We start from the raw sequence: 19,022 nt of genomic DNA, 5'->3' as shown, positions 1-19,022 counted from the left end.
TCAGAACCTAGCACAGTGCCTGGATCAAAGAATATTTGCTAAATCAAAGAACAAATGTATTTAACAATTGGTATAAAAGAGAATCCAGAATACAGGTATTTTCCCTCCTTTAAAACATTAAAATAGATGTGGGAGCTATTAAATATTAGATATGCCAAAAATAAAACAAAAGAATAAAAACCTACAGTTAATCTCCAGAACAAGAGAACCACAAGCACATGCCCCCAGCTTGAGAACCTATCACACCTCTATTAATTAATTCAAACTGTATGTTTACCTTAAGACCAATACATTCTTATTGTCAACAACTAGAAATCACCAGAAGTCAGCTGCACTTTATACATCCATTTCTTTTAGAATTTTGGCAGTCTTCCCTATCCACATTTGGGTAACAGTAAATTTTGTTCTTGCAAATTTTAAACATTATAAACAAACCAAAATTCTTGTTCTGTACATCTACGTAGGTAAAGGAGGACTGACTGAGGCCTCTACCTTCTGGAATTATTTCACCAGAAATCTAGCAACTTCCTCTTCATAATGGAGCCCTAAACAACCTCCTCAGAAAATGGCACTACTCTAAAAATAGGTTATTAACATGTTCCAATCTAAGACTCCCTTCCACTGTAAAAAGAACCTAGCAACTGGATATTGAGGCAAAAGTAAGGACATCTGATGCATATAAAATTATTTGATAAAATTTTAAAGCCTCAATTTACAACTAACCGGTTAATATAATCATCAATAATTTGTGCTCATGTTTTGGTTGCTTTGTTTTGTTTTGAAGACATTAGGGTAAGGTTAACATTCTTCCTATAATGAGATCATTGTGGCAAAATTCTGCATTATCCCACTCCTGTCATGAGGATGGCAACAAGGAAAAGCAAGCACATACTTCTGGAGACTAGATTCAGACACATTTGATGAAAGACAGTTCCAAACTTCCCTTAAAAACAGTCCCACTTCTCTGACACACCAGTTCACTTACCTCTCCCATCGCTCTTCCCTCCAGAGCAAGTGCTTGAAAATCATGATTCAGTTCATCCATAGAACGTACCTATAGTTCATAATAGAGAAGGGAAAAATTTCAAGTTAGGATCTTGAATTTCACATACACATTAAACACGACTGAAAGGCTTTTCTATGTTTACTTTCAGATATTGACAAAGACAGTAACAATAATCAAGTGACTGACATTAAATATTCACTTACCTTTAATCATCAGGGTACAGAGCCAATAACCCGTTTTCTCCCCTCCCATTCCTTTTTTTTTTTTTCAAAACATGAAAAACACATAATCCAGAAAAAGAAAAGCATATTCCATCACAAGAGAATTGTTAACTATTTTTCATACATTTTAATTTAGTAAGTAAAGACCAATATGCTGAAGGGCAACGACATATGATTAGTGACCTGAACATGACTAGACTCAAAAGGCCACAGTGCTTGCCCCCAACTGCAAACAGCAAGTAGAAACCAGGGGACTCATTTGATCCGACCCAGTTATCTTTGATAAACCTCAGGAAAAGGTGCTACAAATTATATAATGGAGTGCCCCAACATTTCTCCATGTTGGAAGATCTCTGGGGGTTCCTGGAATCTCAACGAAAGGAAAAAAAGACAGCATGTATCACAAGAATCCCTTCAAACTTCACCCATTAAATGTGTTACCCAAATCATAACAATCTTTCCAGACTTCAATTAACTCATCTCTAAGGTTATTTCTACAAGATTTAAGGTGAGAGCCAAGGATGAAGTGTGAAGCAGTTCATAGTTCATTCAATAGTTCGATCATAATTCAAAAACCATGTGTTGTCCAATATTCTATTAGTCCTCTCAGTTATGAAAGGCAAGTTCTGCATGCTGCCTGAGGCTAGAGGACAGTCCCTTGTTTATTCAAAAAGAAGTCTCCTCTGCTTGTCGGGAAAACATGGCAGCCGGAGTGCCTGAAGCAGGAATCTCCCAGACCCCCTCATCTAACCATCACTACCTCCCAGGGTAGGTACACAACTGCCAGCAGTGGGTACATACAAAGAAGGAGGCAAGGCTAAGGCTAGGCAGGGAGAGGGATGCGTGCAGAGAGCATGAGCTGGAAAACAGGTAGGAGAACCAATTCAAGATTTGTATTAACAGCTTCCTATTTGTCATCCAATAATCTTAATTTGACTGAACTGATATCACATAAAAATAAAGTTGCATTGCTGTTTTAAAACATCTATTTTCAAAACCCAGAGCTGAAATATGCCACAAAATGACACACTGTGTCACTAAAACAAAACAGCTTTGGGATGCCTGCTAAAAATGTAAATTTATAAAATTCAAAATGAAGCTAAAATCAGCCCAATGAAACAAAAAGACATAGAGACAAAGCTTTTTTTGTGGTAAAACTGTTTCAAAGGCCCTTGAAACAGAAGCTATGAACACATAACAAGGTGTTTCCATTATTTAGGTAAACACTGAATGAGCTCCTAAACTATAGGTAGCAAAGCTAAGGGGGAGGGTCAAGGAGGGGATAAGAACAGGATATTAGCTGGAAAACTACAAATGTCAGATGAAATTATTTTGAAGCTTCAGGCCAGAGTTAACATTTACAAAGCATGCAAATCAAATGCATAAAAACCCTATATCCAGCTCCTTCTGTGGAATCTAATCATATGTTTAACTAGAGCTAGGCATTTCTTGAAAATCCAAAAGTCTACAAAGACTTCTAACCAAAAATGTTGGAAATTCTATTTATATTTCCCAAGAAAAAAGCAGGAGTAGTAAGGGAAGGTACGGAACATGCAGGATGCGTATTTAGGTCATCGTCACAAACACATCGTCATAGCAATCATTCCCGTTTAAGAGATGAGAAGGGCGCCTGGAGTCGGGTTAAGCGTCTGTACTCTCGTTTCAGGCTCAGGTCAGGATCTCAGGGTTGGGAGATCAAGCCCTCCACCAGGCTCCATGCTCAGCAGAAGTCTGCTCAAGATTTTCTGTCTCCCTCTGTCCCTCCCCTCGCTCTCTTGCTCCCTCTAAAAATAAATAAATCTCTTTAAAAAGAAAATGAGAAAACTAAGCCTCCAAGAAATGCCCTTCCCAACTATTCTTAAGAGGGAAAGAGCACTTAAATGGCACTGAAAGACTCTAAATCCAGGTCTCCCAATTCATAATGCAATGTCCTTCCTATGCCACCATGCTGCCTCCAAAGGAGCCACAGAAGTTTCCACCCACAAATCGAAGTGCCTTCGTTTTCTGCCTGGGTTTTGAGGAGTATGCTCTCTTGGTCTTTTTGCCTTTGCTTTCCCTGGTCTCCTCTCCCCGCTCCCCCAAACTTCAAAGTCTGCCCATCCTGCCCTTGGAGCAATTTGCATTCCTTTCTCTACGATCTCCCCATCTATCACATCTCCCCCCCCCCCATTTCCTAATTTCCTAGCTAGCTCAGGTCTTCTCTCTCCTTCTCTTCAATTCTCTTTTCTCCTCCCCTAGCCATCCCTTTTTCTGGGGGGTCTCCCTCTGCCTCCCCTATAGGATGAACACTCTTCCTCTTCCCTCTGTGTAATCCCTCCTAACTCCTGTAGACACTGGTGAGAAGGAGACTCAATCCCCAAAGTTTGATCTGCTAGTCCAGAAACTCCATTATAAATCATCTGCCCACAGGTGACTAGACCAGACAAACCAAATCTTTCTCACAAAAATGTTTCTAACTCGTCAGAAACTTACTGTTTATAATAGGAGCTATACCTGGTATGGTCATAGACACCACACAGAGTCCACACAAATTCTTCCTAAGAAACAAAACTAATGAATGACCAGAGGAAGATGCTCAGGAATCCAGAGAAATCAAAGAACAGAAATATTTTAGGCAGGTATTAGAAAGGTATCCTTTCTATCGTAAAGGAGAAAAAGTGGCTGCAAATTATAATCAGAGTAAATGCTCCCATCACAACAGAATAATCTTTTCTACTTCTCATGCTCTACCTCCCCTTTCTCTAGAATTTAAGTGCCAGGTTAATGTTCATTTCTAGCACTACTTGCTAATTTCTTTTCCATGTTCGCTCTATATTTATAAGATGCCCTTCATTCTACTAACTGATCTTCCCTATCTGCTCTGGTTTCACCAATCTGCTTCCTACTTTTCCTCTTTGGGCTATTTGTCAGTACCATGTAACTTTCTCACACCATCCAAAACTTTCCCTACTGCTGCCCCTCCCCACAAATGTATCTCCTGCTCCCTCTACTGAAGAGGCAAAGCAAGATAAGCACTTCACTCTCTGACCTACCTCTATATTCGGGCCTTCATCCCACCATAGGTATCACCGATACACATACCCCATGCTTCTGAGTTTCCCTTCCACTCTCCAGATCCCAGAACCTTCTTCTGTAAGCCTCAAGAGCTGCATCCTCCTCTCAGGGATACTATTCTGACTAGAGCTATAGTGTAGCTCTAAAGTTGCATGTTTTACCACACAGGAAGTTACATATAAGATCAAATGAGGGGGCACCTGGGTAGCTCAGTGGGTTAAAGCCTCTGCCTTAGGCTCAGGTCATGATCTCAGGGTCCTGGGATCAAGCCCCTCATCGGGCTCTCTGCTCGGCAGGGAGCCCACTTCCCCACCCCCCGCTCTCTCTGCCTGCCTCTCTGCCTACTTGTGATCTCTTGTCTGTCAAATAAATAAATAAATAATCTTTTTTAAAAATATATCAAATGAGATAAACCCAGAACTATGCATCACACTTGGAAAATTAAAAATTAAGCAAAAGTAGCACCTTATAAATCTTTATTTTAAAATAATCACATTCTGCACTACCTGCTTTTTCTGGTGAGGGAGCAGAAGGCTAGCTGAAGACAAAGCATAAACTTTACATCCGGCAACCTCTCCCCCGAACCCCTACTCCTGGGAGGGACATATGTGACCTTCTTCCAGAAATCTCCCAACTACCTTAATGTTAACACCTTTGCTAGAGGGGGAAACAACCTTAACGTAAAAATGGCAAGGCCCCTGGTATCTCGCAGGTATCTTTTTTTTTTTTAATATTTTATTTATTTATTGAGAGAGAGAGAGAGTAGAAGCAGGGGAAGCAACAGAGGGAGAGGGAGAAGCAGGCTCCCCACCAAGCAGGGAGCCCAATGTAGGTGTCCTGTAGTTCGGCCCTCTTTAGCCTATGAAAGTTCTTTTGAAACCTCCCTTTTTCATACTTCTCCCAACTCCTGAGTATGTATCACCACACCTCAAGATCTTGGTACAGCAGTTTTTTCTGCCCACGGGTTGTGTCCCTCTGCTTTAATAAACCACCATTTTGCACCAAAGATGTCTCAAGACTTCTTTGTTGGTCGTGGGCTCCAGACCTCACCCCACCAAACCTCACCTATTTTCCAAAACCACATCATATGGCACCCGAACATGGAGCTTTGAGTCTTCCCATCTGGACTCAGCTTTGGTGCAAATCTGAGTACTCTTTTCTCTTCCTTTACTCTCAGTTCAGGAGCTCTTCAAGGAATACAGTCTTACTGGACTACTTTCATGTCAATGCTCAGGCTCTAGCCTGTGGCTACTTATAGGGAGGAGAAAGCATGCCTTTCAGCTAGAAGTTAGTACCTTGGCCAGGATGGTAATAAGACCCAGAAACTTGGGGCACCTGGGTGGCTCAGACAGTTAAGCGTTTGCCTTGGGCTCAGGTAATAGTCTCAGGATCTCCAGTCCCTGGGCTCTCTGCTCAGCGGGGAGTCTGCTTCTCTCCTTCTGCCTGCTCCTGCTCGTGCTCTCTCGTAGTCTCTCTCTTCAAATAAATAAAAAGACCCAGAAACTTGATGCCCTCTGTTTATTCCTGTTCTTAAACAAAGCTGTCTTGAGCACAAGACAGCCATCTGCCAATTGGCAGCCATGCTGCCAATCTTAAGACTCCCATGTGAGGTTTCCTCCAGACTGATCTAATGTGATCCCCTTCACATCCCTGGTCTACTCACTTCTGGCCATGGGACCTCCACTAGGACCTGGCTGAAACCAGTACCCGATGGAATTAAAACCCAACCAGGAACCATTTCCTAAGGACCACATGTATTGGAATATGGCTTAGAATCATGATGTATTTATATGTTTAGTGTTTGCGTCAGTGTCCTCTACTAACTATTTAAGATACAAAGTTCGGTAATTCCCCCATGCAAAACTTTTCTAGTGTTCTCCGTGGGTTAAAAACGACAGGCTCTTCAAGGAAAGGTAAGGCATGACCTTCTATGTCATCACCTTCAAGGCAGGTAAAAAAGGCACACGACCTTCAAGGCATGGTATTTCAGTCCAAACGCAGGCACCCGTCTGCAGCCTAGAGCGCAATGGGGAAGCAAAGGGGAGGGCAATGCTTCCCTCCTACAGGGACCTTTTAACTGCGGTGGTAATTGTAAGGGCCTATTTAGCCAGAGCGGCCCCATCTTTTTTTTTTTTTTTTTTTAAAGATTTTATTTATTTATTTGACAGAGAGAGACCACAAGCAGGCAGAGAGGCAGGCAGAGAGAGAGGAGGAAGCAGGCCCCCTGCCGAGCAGAGAGCCCGATGCGGGGCTCGATCCCAGGACTCTGAGATCATGACCTGAGCCGAAGGCAGCGGCTTAACCCACTGAGCCACCCAGGCACCCCTAGAGCGGCCCCATCTTGGTTGAACAGCCATTTTGTTGTTTAAGGAGTAAAACTTAAACTGACCCTGGCCGACCCTGCCCCCCCCCCACACAAGGGGAACTTACCCCGGGAAACCAGTCCCAGGTAACAAAGCCCAAATACCAGGGTGGGTCAGGTCAGGTGGAGATAACGGCCTGAATGCAGGGATGAGTCGGGCCAGGTGGAGACATCCAATCAGTAAAGCACGCATACTGTCTCCCTAGCTACCAAGGAGTGTGAGCCCCACCTTTTGGGCGCCAATTCTGACTAAGGTGATAGGCTAGTTCAAATAGCTTTTACGGGGTGAATTGTAATTCAATTGGCCACCCGTGTGTGACCTAGCATGACTGTGCAGCTTTCTCTGTGTGTTACTATCTCATTCGCCACCTGTGTGTGGCCAGGCCCAACCACATGGCCTTTGCTCTATAAAAGTTAGTCTGTGAGGCAGCGAGGGGTCGCCCTCTCTGTAAGGGGCGGCCCAGACCGGTCTGTTTGACAGTCGGTTTGATTCTTGATGCTTGGCGCGAAATAAAGCTTTGTTTGACCTTCGCTTTGTATCAGTCTCGCTCCTTTGACCATGGACCCATTACTGGGGGACCCAACAGTAATCACACCTCGGGTTGCTTTGACACCAGGAAACTATGGCATATCCTGCTATGCCACCAGGGAGAATGGACCTTCTCTTTTCTTCAGTTCCCAAGGACTCCTCCTTGGGGTGCCTTTTAGCCCACCGGAACAGAGTTCAAATTGCAAAACTCAGGAAAGGACTGAGCTCCTCTAACACTGCATGGCCTTGGTGGGATCTATTTAGTTGAGTCTCCTCTGCAGGAAATAGGGCAAATGGACCTAGGGGACCTTTATTGCTGGTACTTGGGCCTTCACTGCTCTACACCAGGACCCTGATCTAAGGGCCTCTTGCCCAAATGTGTTGCTTGTAAACTGCCATGCCCCCCCCCACACACATAATTAAATAAACAGGCCTCCTCCAAGTAAACCCAGGTTGTTAGAGGAAACACAAGACCATCCTAGACAAAGAGGACTCTTGACTCTCCCTCACTTTCTTCCTAATATATATGGGAGCTTCTCCTACACTCATTTCCCAGGTTAATGACTATAGCTGGAGCCATCTATGGTTAGTCTACCTTGGAACTTGAGGGAATATTCCCAAGCAGCTCCCGAAACTACCTTTGTTTCAGGGGAATTCCCTAGCTTCTCTGGTCCAACATCGACTGCCTGGTGTCCCCTATTGGCAGGAAAACATGGCGTCTGCTCCTCAGAAGCTGATGAAATCTAGAACTGGGAACCCATTCTCGGCCTTCAGGCTAACTTCCACCTCTACAGTCTTCCTCTACAGTCTTCCCATCCCCACTTCTTTCCTTCCGCCCTTGGGTGCGGACTGCATAACTGGCTTCTAGACTATCCTCAGTGCCTCAGGCACCATGACTCCTCCCTTCACTGTCAAAAGGAGAGAGGGAGCAGAGGGCTAGCTGAGAACAAAGCAGAAGGAGACACCCTGCAACCTCCCTCCCACCCCCACTTCTGGGTGAGATAAGTGTAACATTCTTCCATGATGCCCCCAACTAAATGTTAATACCTTGCTAGAGGGGAAAACAAGCTTAACTTGACAAAGACAAGGCCTCCGGGTATCTAGTAGGTCTGCCCTCTTTAGCATATGAAAGTTCTTTTGAAACCGCCCTAACCAACTCCCCAGTATTTTAGGAGCCACTCCACAAGCCCTCGGACCCACAGTCCCTGTTAGCTCCTGGTTGTTGCCTCCAGACTTCACCCCACTGAATTTTACCTGTATTCCAAAACCCCATCAAGAAGAGCACCCCCTGGACTTAACACTACCCACTCTAGAGTCCCCATCAGGTAAAAACTGAAAATGGGATGGGCCCAGGTGGAATATATCCAGTATTTAATCTGTTGGTTTAATTTAGACATGTCTTTAAAATCATCATCAAATGTAGCAAAACTTTCATTCTACTGAGGTTTGCTGAAGGTCAAATAAATTCAAAATATCTGTTGTAATCTGTTAGCAAAAAGATGACTTAAAACGATGGTTAATCTTGTCTGACTGGAAAGTTTTCATGGGTAAGTATTAACGTCTTTGGTAACGTGAAACTTCCAAGTTTTGCTTGGATGGTAAACGGGACTGAAGTCTTTGGACATCTGGGTCTTTTCCAAATAGGATAAAGTGCTAAAGCATTAATTACTAAATACAGGTTTGCACTTCTATACTTACTGCCCAGAAAATAAGAAAAATAAGAATATTAGGGTCTGTTGGTAAACATGCTTTGTGCTTAAGTGACTCAGAAATTTGTGGTCTAAAATTTTGGTGTTAAGAGTTCATAATTGATTATTAAGTTTTTCCTGGAGAAAAGATTTCTAGGAGTACAAAATTCTGCTAAAATGTAATGAAGACTGATGGGAATAAGGGAAACAACTCAATGTAAAAGTGGAAGATACGGAAAAAAGGCATAAAGAATAGGAATGTATTTTGTTGAAGGTAAAAGAAGGTAATTTTGTCCTAAATAAGATGGTGGTTTAGAAAGAAATGGCTTGGGAGTACGGGGGCCCTGGGTGGCTCAGTCGTTGTGTCTGCCTTCCTGCCTTCTGCTCAGGTCAGGATCCCTACTCAGTAGGAAGCCTGCTTTTCCCTCTCCCACTCCCTGGGCTTGTGTTCCCTCTCTTGCCATCTCTGTCAAATAATTTTTTCAAAAATCTCTAATAAAAAATGCTTGGGACAAAATCTGAGTGCAAGGGAAAGTTGTAGAAGATTTGTGATCGGAAATCTTTGGAAAGGAGCTTTAGGTGTGGTCAGAACAGACTAAGAGTAAAATAAAGGGATTTTAAAAGTACAGTGGTATAGGGGCGCCTGGGTGGCTCAGTGGGTTAAAGCCTCTGCCTTCGGCTCAGGTCACGATCCCAGAATCCTGGGATCGAGCCCCATATCGGGCTCTTCGCTCGGCGGGGAGCCTGCTTCCTCCTCTCTCTCTGCCTGCCTCTCTGCCTACTTGTGATCTCAGTCTGTCAAATAAATAAATAAAATCTTTAAAAAAGAAAAAAAAAAGTACAGTGGTGTAAGATTGGAATTCTCTATGATCAAAAGTTCATCGGGGCACCTGGGTGGCTCAGTGGGTTAAAGCCTCTGCCTTCAGCTCAGGTCATGATCCCAGGGTCCTGGGATCGAGCCCCACATGGGGCTCTCTGCTCCGCGGGGAGCCTGCTTCCTCCTCTCTCTCTCTGCCTGCCTCTCTGCTTACTTGTGATCTCTGTCAAATAAATAAATAAAATCTTTAAAAAAAAAAAAAAGTTCATCTTCTCTTAATGAAATGTAAACACAGATTTTTTTCCTCTTTTGTCTGCCCAGAAAACTGGTTTCTATGTTTTCCCTTATCAGGTCTTTTCAAAGACCCCTAATCCCATTTAAGCATGTGCTTTAAAACTTTCTAAGGTTTTAGCGAACTCCCCCCCAAGATTGAAATCATGAACAGTCTAATTAGGTTTGTTACCTTGTGGCATAAGATAATCATCACTCAGTATTTTGATTATTGAATTGTTATGTGTCACAGAAATAACCAGATTTCTTTGTCAGTTACATTGTAACCTCTCAGATTTCTAACCATGTCCATTTCTGAGTTTTGGTCATTTATAGTTATTCTCTTGTAAAATGTTTCATCTTTAGGGAGATTCATATAAAGTACTTTTTTTTAAAGATTTTATTTATTTGGGGTGCCTGGGTGGCTCAGATGGTTAAGTGTCTGTTTTCGACTCAGGTCATGATCTCCAGTTCCTGGGATCAAGCTCCATGTCAGACTCCCAGCTCAGTGGGGAGTCTGCTTCTTCCTCTTCCTCTCTGTATCTCTTGCAAATGAATAAATAAAACCTTTAAAAAAAAAAAGATTTTATTTACTTATTTGTCAGAGAGCACACATAAGCAAGCTGAGAAGCAGTCAGAGGGAGCAGTGGGCTCCCCTGCTGAGCAAGGAGCCCAATGTTGGGACTTGATGGGGAACCTGGGATCATGACCTGAGCAGAAGGCAGATGCTGAGCAACTGATCCACTCAGGTGTCCCCATATAAAGGACTTTTAAGGACAAATACAGGTATTTAATATCTTTAAAATCCTAAAACTTCCTGAAATAGGCATTTTCAAAATGAACTAAAGCTGCATTTAAATTAAACAAGAATTAGTAACATGGGACTAAATGAACTAAGATTATTACAAGTTTTGTGACTTGTTTAAAGCATTGCTGGTTCTCTCATGTTTACTCTTCCAGATTAAGGAAACTTTCTCTTAAGTTACGTATCATCTGTAAACAAACTGAAGGATTTAACTTCTCTCTGAACCCTCTGAAATTCAAAAGGTTTCAGTAAGTATTCTTCCATGGCAGTTACTACCATCTGCATAAATTCAGTAAGAATCTGTTCTCCTGGGGCACCTGGGTGGCTCAGTGGGTTAAGCAACTGCCTTCCACTAGGGTCATGATCCCAGAGTCCTGGGACTGAGCCCATCCTGGGCTCTCTGCTCGGCGGGGAGCCTGCTTCCTCCTCTCTCTCTCTCTGCCTACTTGTGATAGCTGTCAAATAAATAAAATCTTAAAGAAATAAAAATCTGTTCTCCTTGTAACAGGATACACTTGGAAATGTTGGTTATTTCACCGGGGCTTTGACTGGAATATCATATTTGAGAGAGACATGCATCGACTTAGATATGACCAAATAGCTCTGAGGAACTAACATGGCTGACTTTATGAAACCTGGAACCATAAGGCTCCTTGGAAGTGTTGGCCTTGCTTACAGAGTTCCCACCATCCTCACCAGGTGAGTAAAGAACATCACTTCTGGCTTGTGTGGGGAACCTCAGGATATATTGGGGACCTCATGAAGAGGATCTGCCCACATCTACAGGAATTACAGGCATGTCTGATGGCAGTACCTGGCTAGGCTTCTGGCGTGGAGAGGCTACTAAAAGTTCAACCTAAAGACTCTATAAAACGTTTTGGTAAAGCATATTCTAAAAGATCTATATAATCAATCATTCTTGCTGAGCTTATGTAAATAATTAGGCCAAGTTAACCGGGACTTGTTTTGCTAACATAAGTCTTGATTTTGGCTATCTCTGAAAATGAGGGTTATTTTTTAAAAATTGTTTCAGTAACCCACCTTTGTGGATGTTAAGTCCTAGTTAAGGTAGACAGCTTGAGGTAAACTTCAGAGAAACAGCTTTTCTACTTCCACACAATAGTTCATGTATAATTGCTTCTTCTGTAGGGATAACAGGACCCCATGGGCATGTAGTTATTTAGAATTAATTCCCCAATGATATAACTTTACTAACACTTCAATTCTTGGTGGCTGGGATGATGAAAATTTCCTTAAAAGCCAGAGCATACCACACTCCACAGGGTTAACTACGGACTTAAAGGTGATAATGGATGACCTCACTTTATGACTGGACTGGGTGATATACTTGGGGATGCCCTTATCTCTTGAGTTTTTCTCCTACTTGGGAGGGTGATTCTCTGTAATTAGGATACTGCAAGGCTGGACCCAAAACAAAAAGGCTTCTAAATGGTGTTGTCCCTCATAGTCCTGATTTATCCTAGAAGCCACCTCAAATGAGGTACAACTGCAGAGTAAGGCTTTAGCTTATGACCATACAACAGCTCTCCCAGTAAAAGGAGCCTCAAAGCTGCTCACAAGAGATAGTCCCTGACTGTAATGACAGTCTTAAGTGACCAAAAGTAAACACAGGCCTGAAACACATTTAAAAGCTGTCAAACTTTAAACCCATCTATCTACCCTTAGTACTTCTGTAGAGTGCAACTGTTCAGAGGTTTTGATCTTGTTTATTCCAGTCATCCAGATTTAAAAATGCAGTCAGGTTTCATGATGACAATAGTTTAGGGAAAAAGGAATAAGAAAAGCTGGGTATGCTGTAGTGCACTTGTGCTTGGCAATTGCTGAAGTCTTAAATTAATATTCGTACTGACTCCAAATATGCTTCTGTATTCCTACCTGCCCATTGAGCAATTTAAAAAGGGGGTTATTATCAAGTCATAATTCCTCAATCATATTGACCCAGAAATTACACAAATTCAAAGGATAGGCCTCCCAAGTGAATAGCCCTTGATACCCTGACTGCACTTCAAAGAGGCCCAGTATTATATGGCTGGCTCCAGGCTAGAACCCAGTGGCTATGCAACTCTTAATTTGTGGCCATGGATTCCCTCAGGCTGGACAGGCCACTGTACTCTGGGTTTTTGCCTGCATACATGGAGGGATTATTAAAACCATTACCAATCCAGCTAACCTTCCAAATTTAAAACAATAGTGGACCTGTTCTGTGTTACACTGTTAGGACCACCTAGCATCCATCTTTCTTCCCTCTTTAAGACTAGAGATGTTTGGCACAGGGAAGCTCAAAGCCCTAAATGACAACTGAAAATAGTATTCCTCAACTGAAATAGTATTCCTCTATTAAACAATAAAGGAATACAGTTGTGTGAAGCAGTTTTACAAAACAGAATAGCATTGGACGTTTTAAGTGTTGCATAAGGTAGAACTTGCACCATCATAAATATGCTGTGTATATATTCCAAATTACCACAAAAATACTTCTGGGTTTCTAACCAACATGAATACTCAAATTGGTGCTTTAAATGATCTCTTGTCCCATTAATGATGGGTTAAGTTCCTGGCTTAGAGGAAAATTACGGTCAACTATTAGGGGTCACTTTATTGGATTTCTCATTTTGTTTTTTGGTTTTTTTTTTTTTCAAGGATTTTATTCATTTATTTGACAGAGACAGACACAGCGAGAGAGGGAACACAGCAGAGGAAGTGGGAGATGGAGAAGCAGGCTTCCTGCAGAGCAGAGAGCCCGTTGTGGGACTTGATCCCAGGACCCTGGGATCATGACCTGAGCCAAAGGCAGACACAATGACTGAGCCACCCAGGTGCCCTGGATTTCTCATTCTTAATAGCCACACTGATCTTAATCTGTTGCCTTTTCTAATCTCCCTCCGCCTGCTGTTGAGACTCCATCCCTACTAAGACTTCACAACAACAGATGATCCCTATCACCCGGAGATACTTCTGTCAGCGTTGGATTCAACTGCCTCCACTTCTGTAATATGTTCAGGGTGTCTCTACACCCCTACAGCAGGAGGATCTTACAGAAGAGGAGAACTTCCACCTTCAGCAACCTCAGATTTAAGGGTCAAAATTGTTCAGGGAGGAAATGAGGGAACTGAACGCTAGCTGAGGACAAAACATAAGCCTGCACCCTGCAACCTCCCCTCCCACCCCTGGGGACTCTTGGGTGGGACATGTTTGACTGTCTTCCAGGAATCTGCCAACTGTAGTAACGTGCTGGAGGGGAAAACAAATTTAAGGAAAGGCGAGGTCTCCAGTCTCTTAAATGTATTGTAGGTTGGTTCTCCTTAGCATACGAAAGTTCTTTTGAGACCTTTCCCTCCTTTCCCCCAACTCCCAGTCCTCAAGATCCTCAAGATCCTCATGCAGCAGTTCTCTTCTGCCCCGGGGTTCTGTCCCTGTCCTTTAAGCTACCATTTTGCACCAAAGACGGCTCATGAATTCTTTTCTTGGTCATCGTCAGCCCCGAAACCTCACCTATATTCCAAAACTACATCACTTTCCCATCATCCTAGTCAACATACCCAACATCTCATACACAATAATACATCACTGTTTCCTCATCTGCAACTGCTGTATATACAAGTTTGTTGTACTGGTTAATGAGATAGAATGTCCAGTATTTAGTTAAGCACTTCTGTATTCACCCCATATTTAACTTTTATAAAGTTACTGAAATGTCTCCTTCACCTACTCACCCTTTCTTTCCCATGCTGGGGTGGGGGTGAGGGGGTCAGTTGTCTGTCCAGTTCAGCATTTCCATAATCAATGCACAGAAGTACCTAGTGGGCCCAGTGGGTTAAGTGTCCAACTATGATTTTGGCTTAGGTTGTGATCTCAGGGTCACAAGACTGAGAAGTTACCTTCTACAATTTATTCCTGAACTTCATGGCACTATTGTCTCCTGACTGTCCTATCTCACCATTTAGATGTCTGTGTCTCTTGCCAGCCAAGGTTTGGGGAGGGAGAGTAAAAAAAAAAGAAACTTAGGCACAAATGTAAGAAGTTCATGATCCAAATACTTTATGAATTACAATTTATCAGTTTCTCAGGTAGCTATTATTGAAAATTAAAATTACAGAGCAGAAGGAAGCAGGTAAACAGACCATGCAGTCCAGAATAAAAAACCTTAAAAAATGTTTTGATTACATTGTTAAACTGTTCAGTGTCTCTTAGAATGAATGTCCCTTTACTTAACAGCTTGATCAGTTCTCTGCTATAGAAGAACCAAACTCAGAAACAAGGAGATCACTGAGATTTACTGTTGACATATCACACTGGAAGTTTAAAGAGTAACTAAGCTATATTAAAGTAAAATTCAACAGATCAATATTTTATGAACATGTTTCAGGATACCAGCCTAGAAAGGGCAAGTTCATGACTCCTACTACCCCAGGCCACCCAACAACTAAGCAAAAGTATTCTCCTAAATGGCCAAATCACTTTGTACCTGGTGAGAAATGGTAAACTGACCAACTCAGGTTCCCTCTAAGCATTTGGACCAGATAGCTTGGAAAGAGAAGGTGAAATTCCCTAAAATGTCTGGCAGTTGGGGTGTCTTTCTACTGAGTATAACCAGGTGAATAAGTGAACGCAGAGAAGAGATTATATTGAAAAAAGCAGAAATAAGGGGCGCCTGGGTGGCTCAGGGGGTTAAAGCCTCTGCCTCCCGCTCAGGTCATGGTCCCAGAGTCCTGGGATCAAGTCCTACATCAGGCTCTCTGCTCAGCACGGAGCCTGCTTCCTCCTCTTTCTGCCTGCCTCTCTGACTACTTGTGATCTCTGTCAAGCAAAATCTTAAAAAAAAGAAAAAGAAAAAAGCAGAAATACAGACCATGAAAAAGCCACCCAGTACCAAGAAGGTCCACCTATTTCCTGCTGGGGCAGGGGGATCAGAGAAACCCTGGTAGTCCTTCATTTAATGTCCTGAAATTCTGCTAGCTAAAAACACATTTCTGTCTATACCTTGAGACTAACACTGCCTTCACTCAAATATTTGCTTCCTTAACTACCAAATAAATCTAAGTTGTCCGATTTTCTCAACTACCTTTGCTCTCCTGGAGGATTTTTTACATAGGCAAGCCTAGATCACCATGGCTCTGTTTCACTAACAGGCCAAGAACCATTACCAGGAGATGATACCAGTGAGAAAAACCCACGCAGAAGCACAAACTTGAGGGGTACCTGGCTGGCACAGAGCACATGACTCTAGATCTTGGGGTTACATATTTGAGCCCATCTTGGGATGTCTGGGTAGTTCCTCAAAGGAGAGGGGGGACCTACTCTCTTGGCCTAACACATTCATGAATGTTTCCACTCTTATTTCTTCACTGCCCGCAACACTAAATACCAGAGTTTTGCTGAGTTTCAAGACGCTGTACTACAGGGGCGCCTGGGTGGCTCAGTGGGTTAAAGCCTCTGCCTTCGGCTCAGGTCATGATCTCGGGGTCCTGGGATCGAGCCCCGCATCAGGCTCTCTGCTCGGCGGGGAGCCTGCTTCCTCCTCTCTCTCTCTGCCTGCCTCTCTGCCTACTTGTGATCTCTCTCTCTCTCTGTCAAATAAATAAATAAAATCTTTAAAAAAAAAAAAAAAAGACGCTGTACTACAGAAGAGACATCCTATCTGACATATGAAACCAAGGTTCAGTGAAGTCATGAAGCAGACAAAGATCAGAAATAGAACTGGAATTCAAATTCAGGTCTCAAAACCTTTAAAACTCTGTTCTCATCAAAGGCAAGCACAAAAGGACATGTAGTTAAACAGTTGTTCCAACACGTGATTACTATTACGATAGGGTCTTCCATGATACACAAGGGGGAAATGAAGTCACCACAATAACCAGGGTCAGAATGAACTTCCATGTGTGCCTGGGTGGCTCAGTCAATGTCAACTCAGGTCCTGATCTCAGAACTGAGAGAAGTCTGGCATAGAGCTCCCTTCCCCGTCTTGTGCTCTCTCTGAAAATATTTTAAAGAATGAACTTCCACTTTACTATCATTAAAGACTGCTACTATCATTAGCAATTAAAGTAAAAACATTAAGAGTTTAAAGAATAAAAGTAAAAACATAAAGAGTTTAAAGATTACCTAATGTGTAACAGACCCACATAATAAACAAGTTACCAGAACTGTTTTGCTACCAGAATATATATACCTCATGTAAATGTCAGCAGTTCCTAGACAAAAAACAATTTACAAAGTAAAGGATGAACATGTATTTTCAAAATTCTTTAATGACACTAGTGACCTTTAAACACAAAACCTTGCAACTGCTGGTTCTGCCAGTCTTTATTTCACCAATCATGTTCAAGCTGAAATCAATACTGAGGACTAGGCCATTTTAACTACAGAAAGAAAATTAAATTGTTACATAAGGACCTAATTAAAAGTGTAAGACTTAAGATAATGATCAGGGGCGCAGAAGACTCCTGATCTCAGAGTTGTGACTCTGAGCTCCACAATGGGTATAGAGATTACTTAGAAAATCTTGGGGCACCTGGGTGGCTCAGTCAGTTAAGCATCTGTTTTTGGCTCAGGTCATGGTCTCAGGGTCCCAGCGTGGAGACGTGCAGCTGGCCCCCTCTACTCAGCAGGGAGTCTCTCTCTCCCTCTGCCCCCTCACAGGTGTGGGCTCACTCTCACAATAAAAATATTTTTAATAATATTTTATATATTTTATATGTGATGAATATATTTAAAGATCTTATTATAAATAAATGTAAATATATTGTAAATAATTTTAATATTTAATAATCTTAAAAAATATGATCAGCCTTATCTCTGCCTGGCTATAAACTACAGCTGGAAATCTGAATGGCATATTCCTAACATCAAAAGAACAAATTTCAAAAACATAAGAGACTCCCATAGCACTATATAGATTACATTACATCAAAAAATGTTTATCTGGGGACGCCTGGGTGGCTTAGTTGGTTGAGCAGCTGCCTTCGGCTCAGGTCATGATCCCAGCGTCCTGGGATCGAGTCCCACATCGGGCTCCTTGCTTGGCGGGGAGCCTGCTTCTCCCTCTGCCTCTGCCTCTGCCTGCCACTGCCTACCTGTGCTCACTCTCGCTCCTCTCTGACAAATAAATGAATAAAATCTTAAAAAAAAAAAAAAAAGTTTATCTGCAAATGAAGCACACACCAAAAAGTGTTCATTATTAAAAAAACCTCATTCGAAAATGCCAGTCTCAAGAGAGGACATATGGAAGAAAATTTTTTAAAAAAATTAAGAATACTCATCCAAAAATTGTTAGATCAGGTTGTGGCAAATCTGTAAGTATCAGACCTTTTCAAAAAAAATGAAAATTTAGGGGCGCCTGGGTGGCTCAGTGGTTAAGGCCTCTGCCTTTGGCTCGGGTCATGATCTCGGGGTCCAGGGATCGAGTCCCGCATCGGGCTTTCTGCTCAGCAGGGAGCCTGCCTCCTCCTCCTGTCTCTCTCTGCCTGCCTCTCTGCCTATTTGTGATCTGTCAAATAAATAAATTTTTAAAAAAATGAAAATTTAACATATTTGCCATCGGGAACAATCCTACTGGCAGAGTACAGGAATCTGTGTAAAGTAATGCGAATGTAACAAGTATTTGTCCACAAAAAAAGGCACACAACTGGCTTTTCCAAAGTTTTGCTCATACCAAGTTTTCTGAGATTCACTTTGTCATACCTTATGTTCACTAACAGACATGTATTCATAGGCATTAAAGGTTTAGAAAAATGTCTACCATAAGAGTTTGTCAAAAAAATTATGGGCCTACACATGCACTGATAAGAATTTTCTATACAACAGTGAATACTTCTAAACAGATACACAACTTACCACCAGTGAAAACTACCAATTTTGGAAAATAAGTTCAAAGGGGAAACTGTCTGCTACCGAGTACGCCTACAGTGTCAGTCTCTGGGTAGGAGGAGTACTTAAAGACTACTTCTCTAGTTAATGTGCTCTCTGTCAATCGATGTAGACAAAAGTTCAAGGACCATGGTACTGCTCTCTCAACTGCTCTCAAGTAACAACCACTAAGCAGCAAAACTGCACCCTATCAATAGTGCCATGGTAGTTTACCTTATCTCCCTAAAAGTAACCCCCACAGTATTAAAAACATGACACGCATTACACACTATTATTTGTAATGTGAGAAATAACCCTTGGTCTTAGGAGTGATAAAAATAGCAGAATGAGGACTTGTAGTGCCAGCTTCTTTAAAATGGTTCTTATCTTGCTTAGTACTTTGT

General features: G+C 42.2%; 1 protein-coding gene across 16 annotated transcripts in view; it reads right to left on the bottom strand.

The window, feature by feature from the left end:
- PUM1 (pumilio RNA binding family member 1) overlaps positions 1-19,022 on the bottom strand; it is a 142,585-nt gene that overhangs the window by 89,390 nt on the left and 34,173 nt on the right. For all 16 annotated transcript variants that reach the window (XM_047723844.1, XM_047723847.1, XM_047723850.1 and 13 more), the window contains exon 3: positions 986-1,054. In XM_047723844.1, the coding sequence (XP_047579800.1) occupies positions 986-1,054 (69 nt within the window). The remainder of the gene's footprint in view (positions 1-985; positions 1,055-19,022) is intronic.

The sequence above is a fragment of the Lutra lutra genome, chromosome 4, assembly GCF_902655055.1.
Source record: "Lutra lutra chromosome 4, mLutLut1.2, whole genome shotgun sequence".
NCBI lineage: Eukaryota > Metazoa > Chordata > Mammalia > Carnivora > Mustelidae > Lutra > Lutra lutra.
Note: the sequence above shows the minus strand (reverse complement) of the source record. Positions and strands in the feature narration are given on the sequence as shown.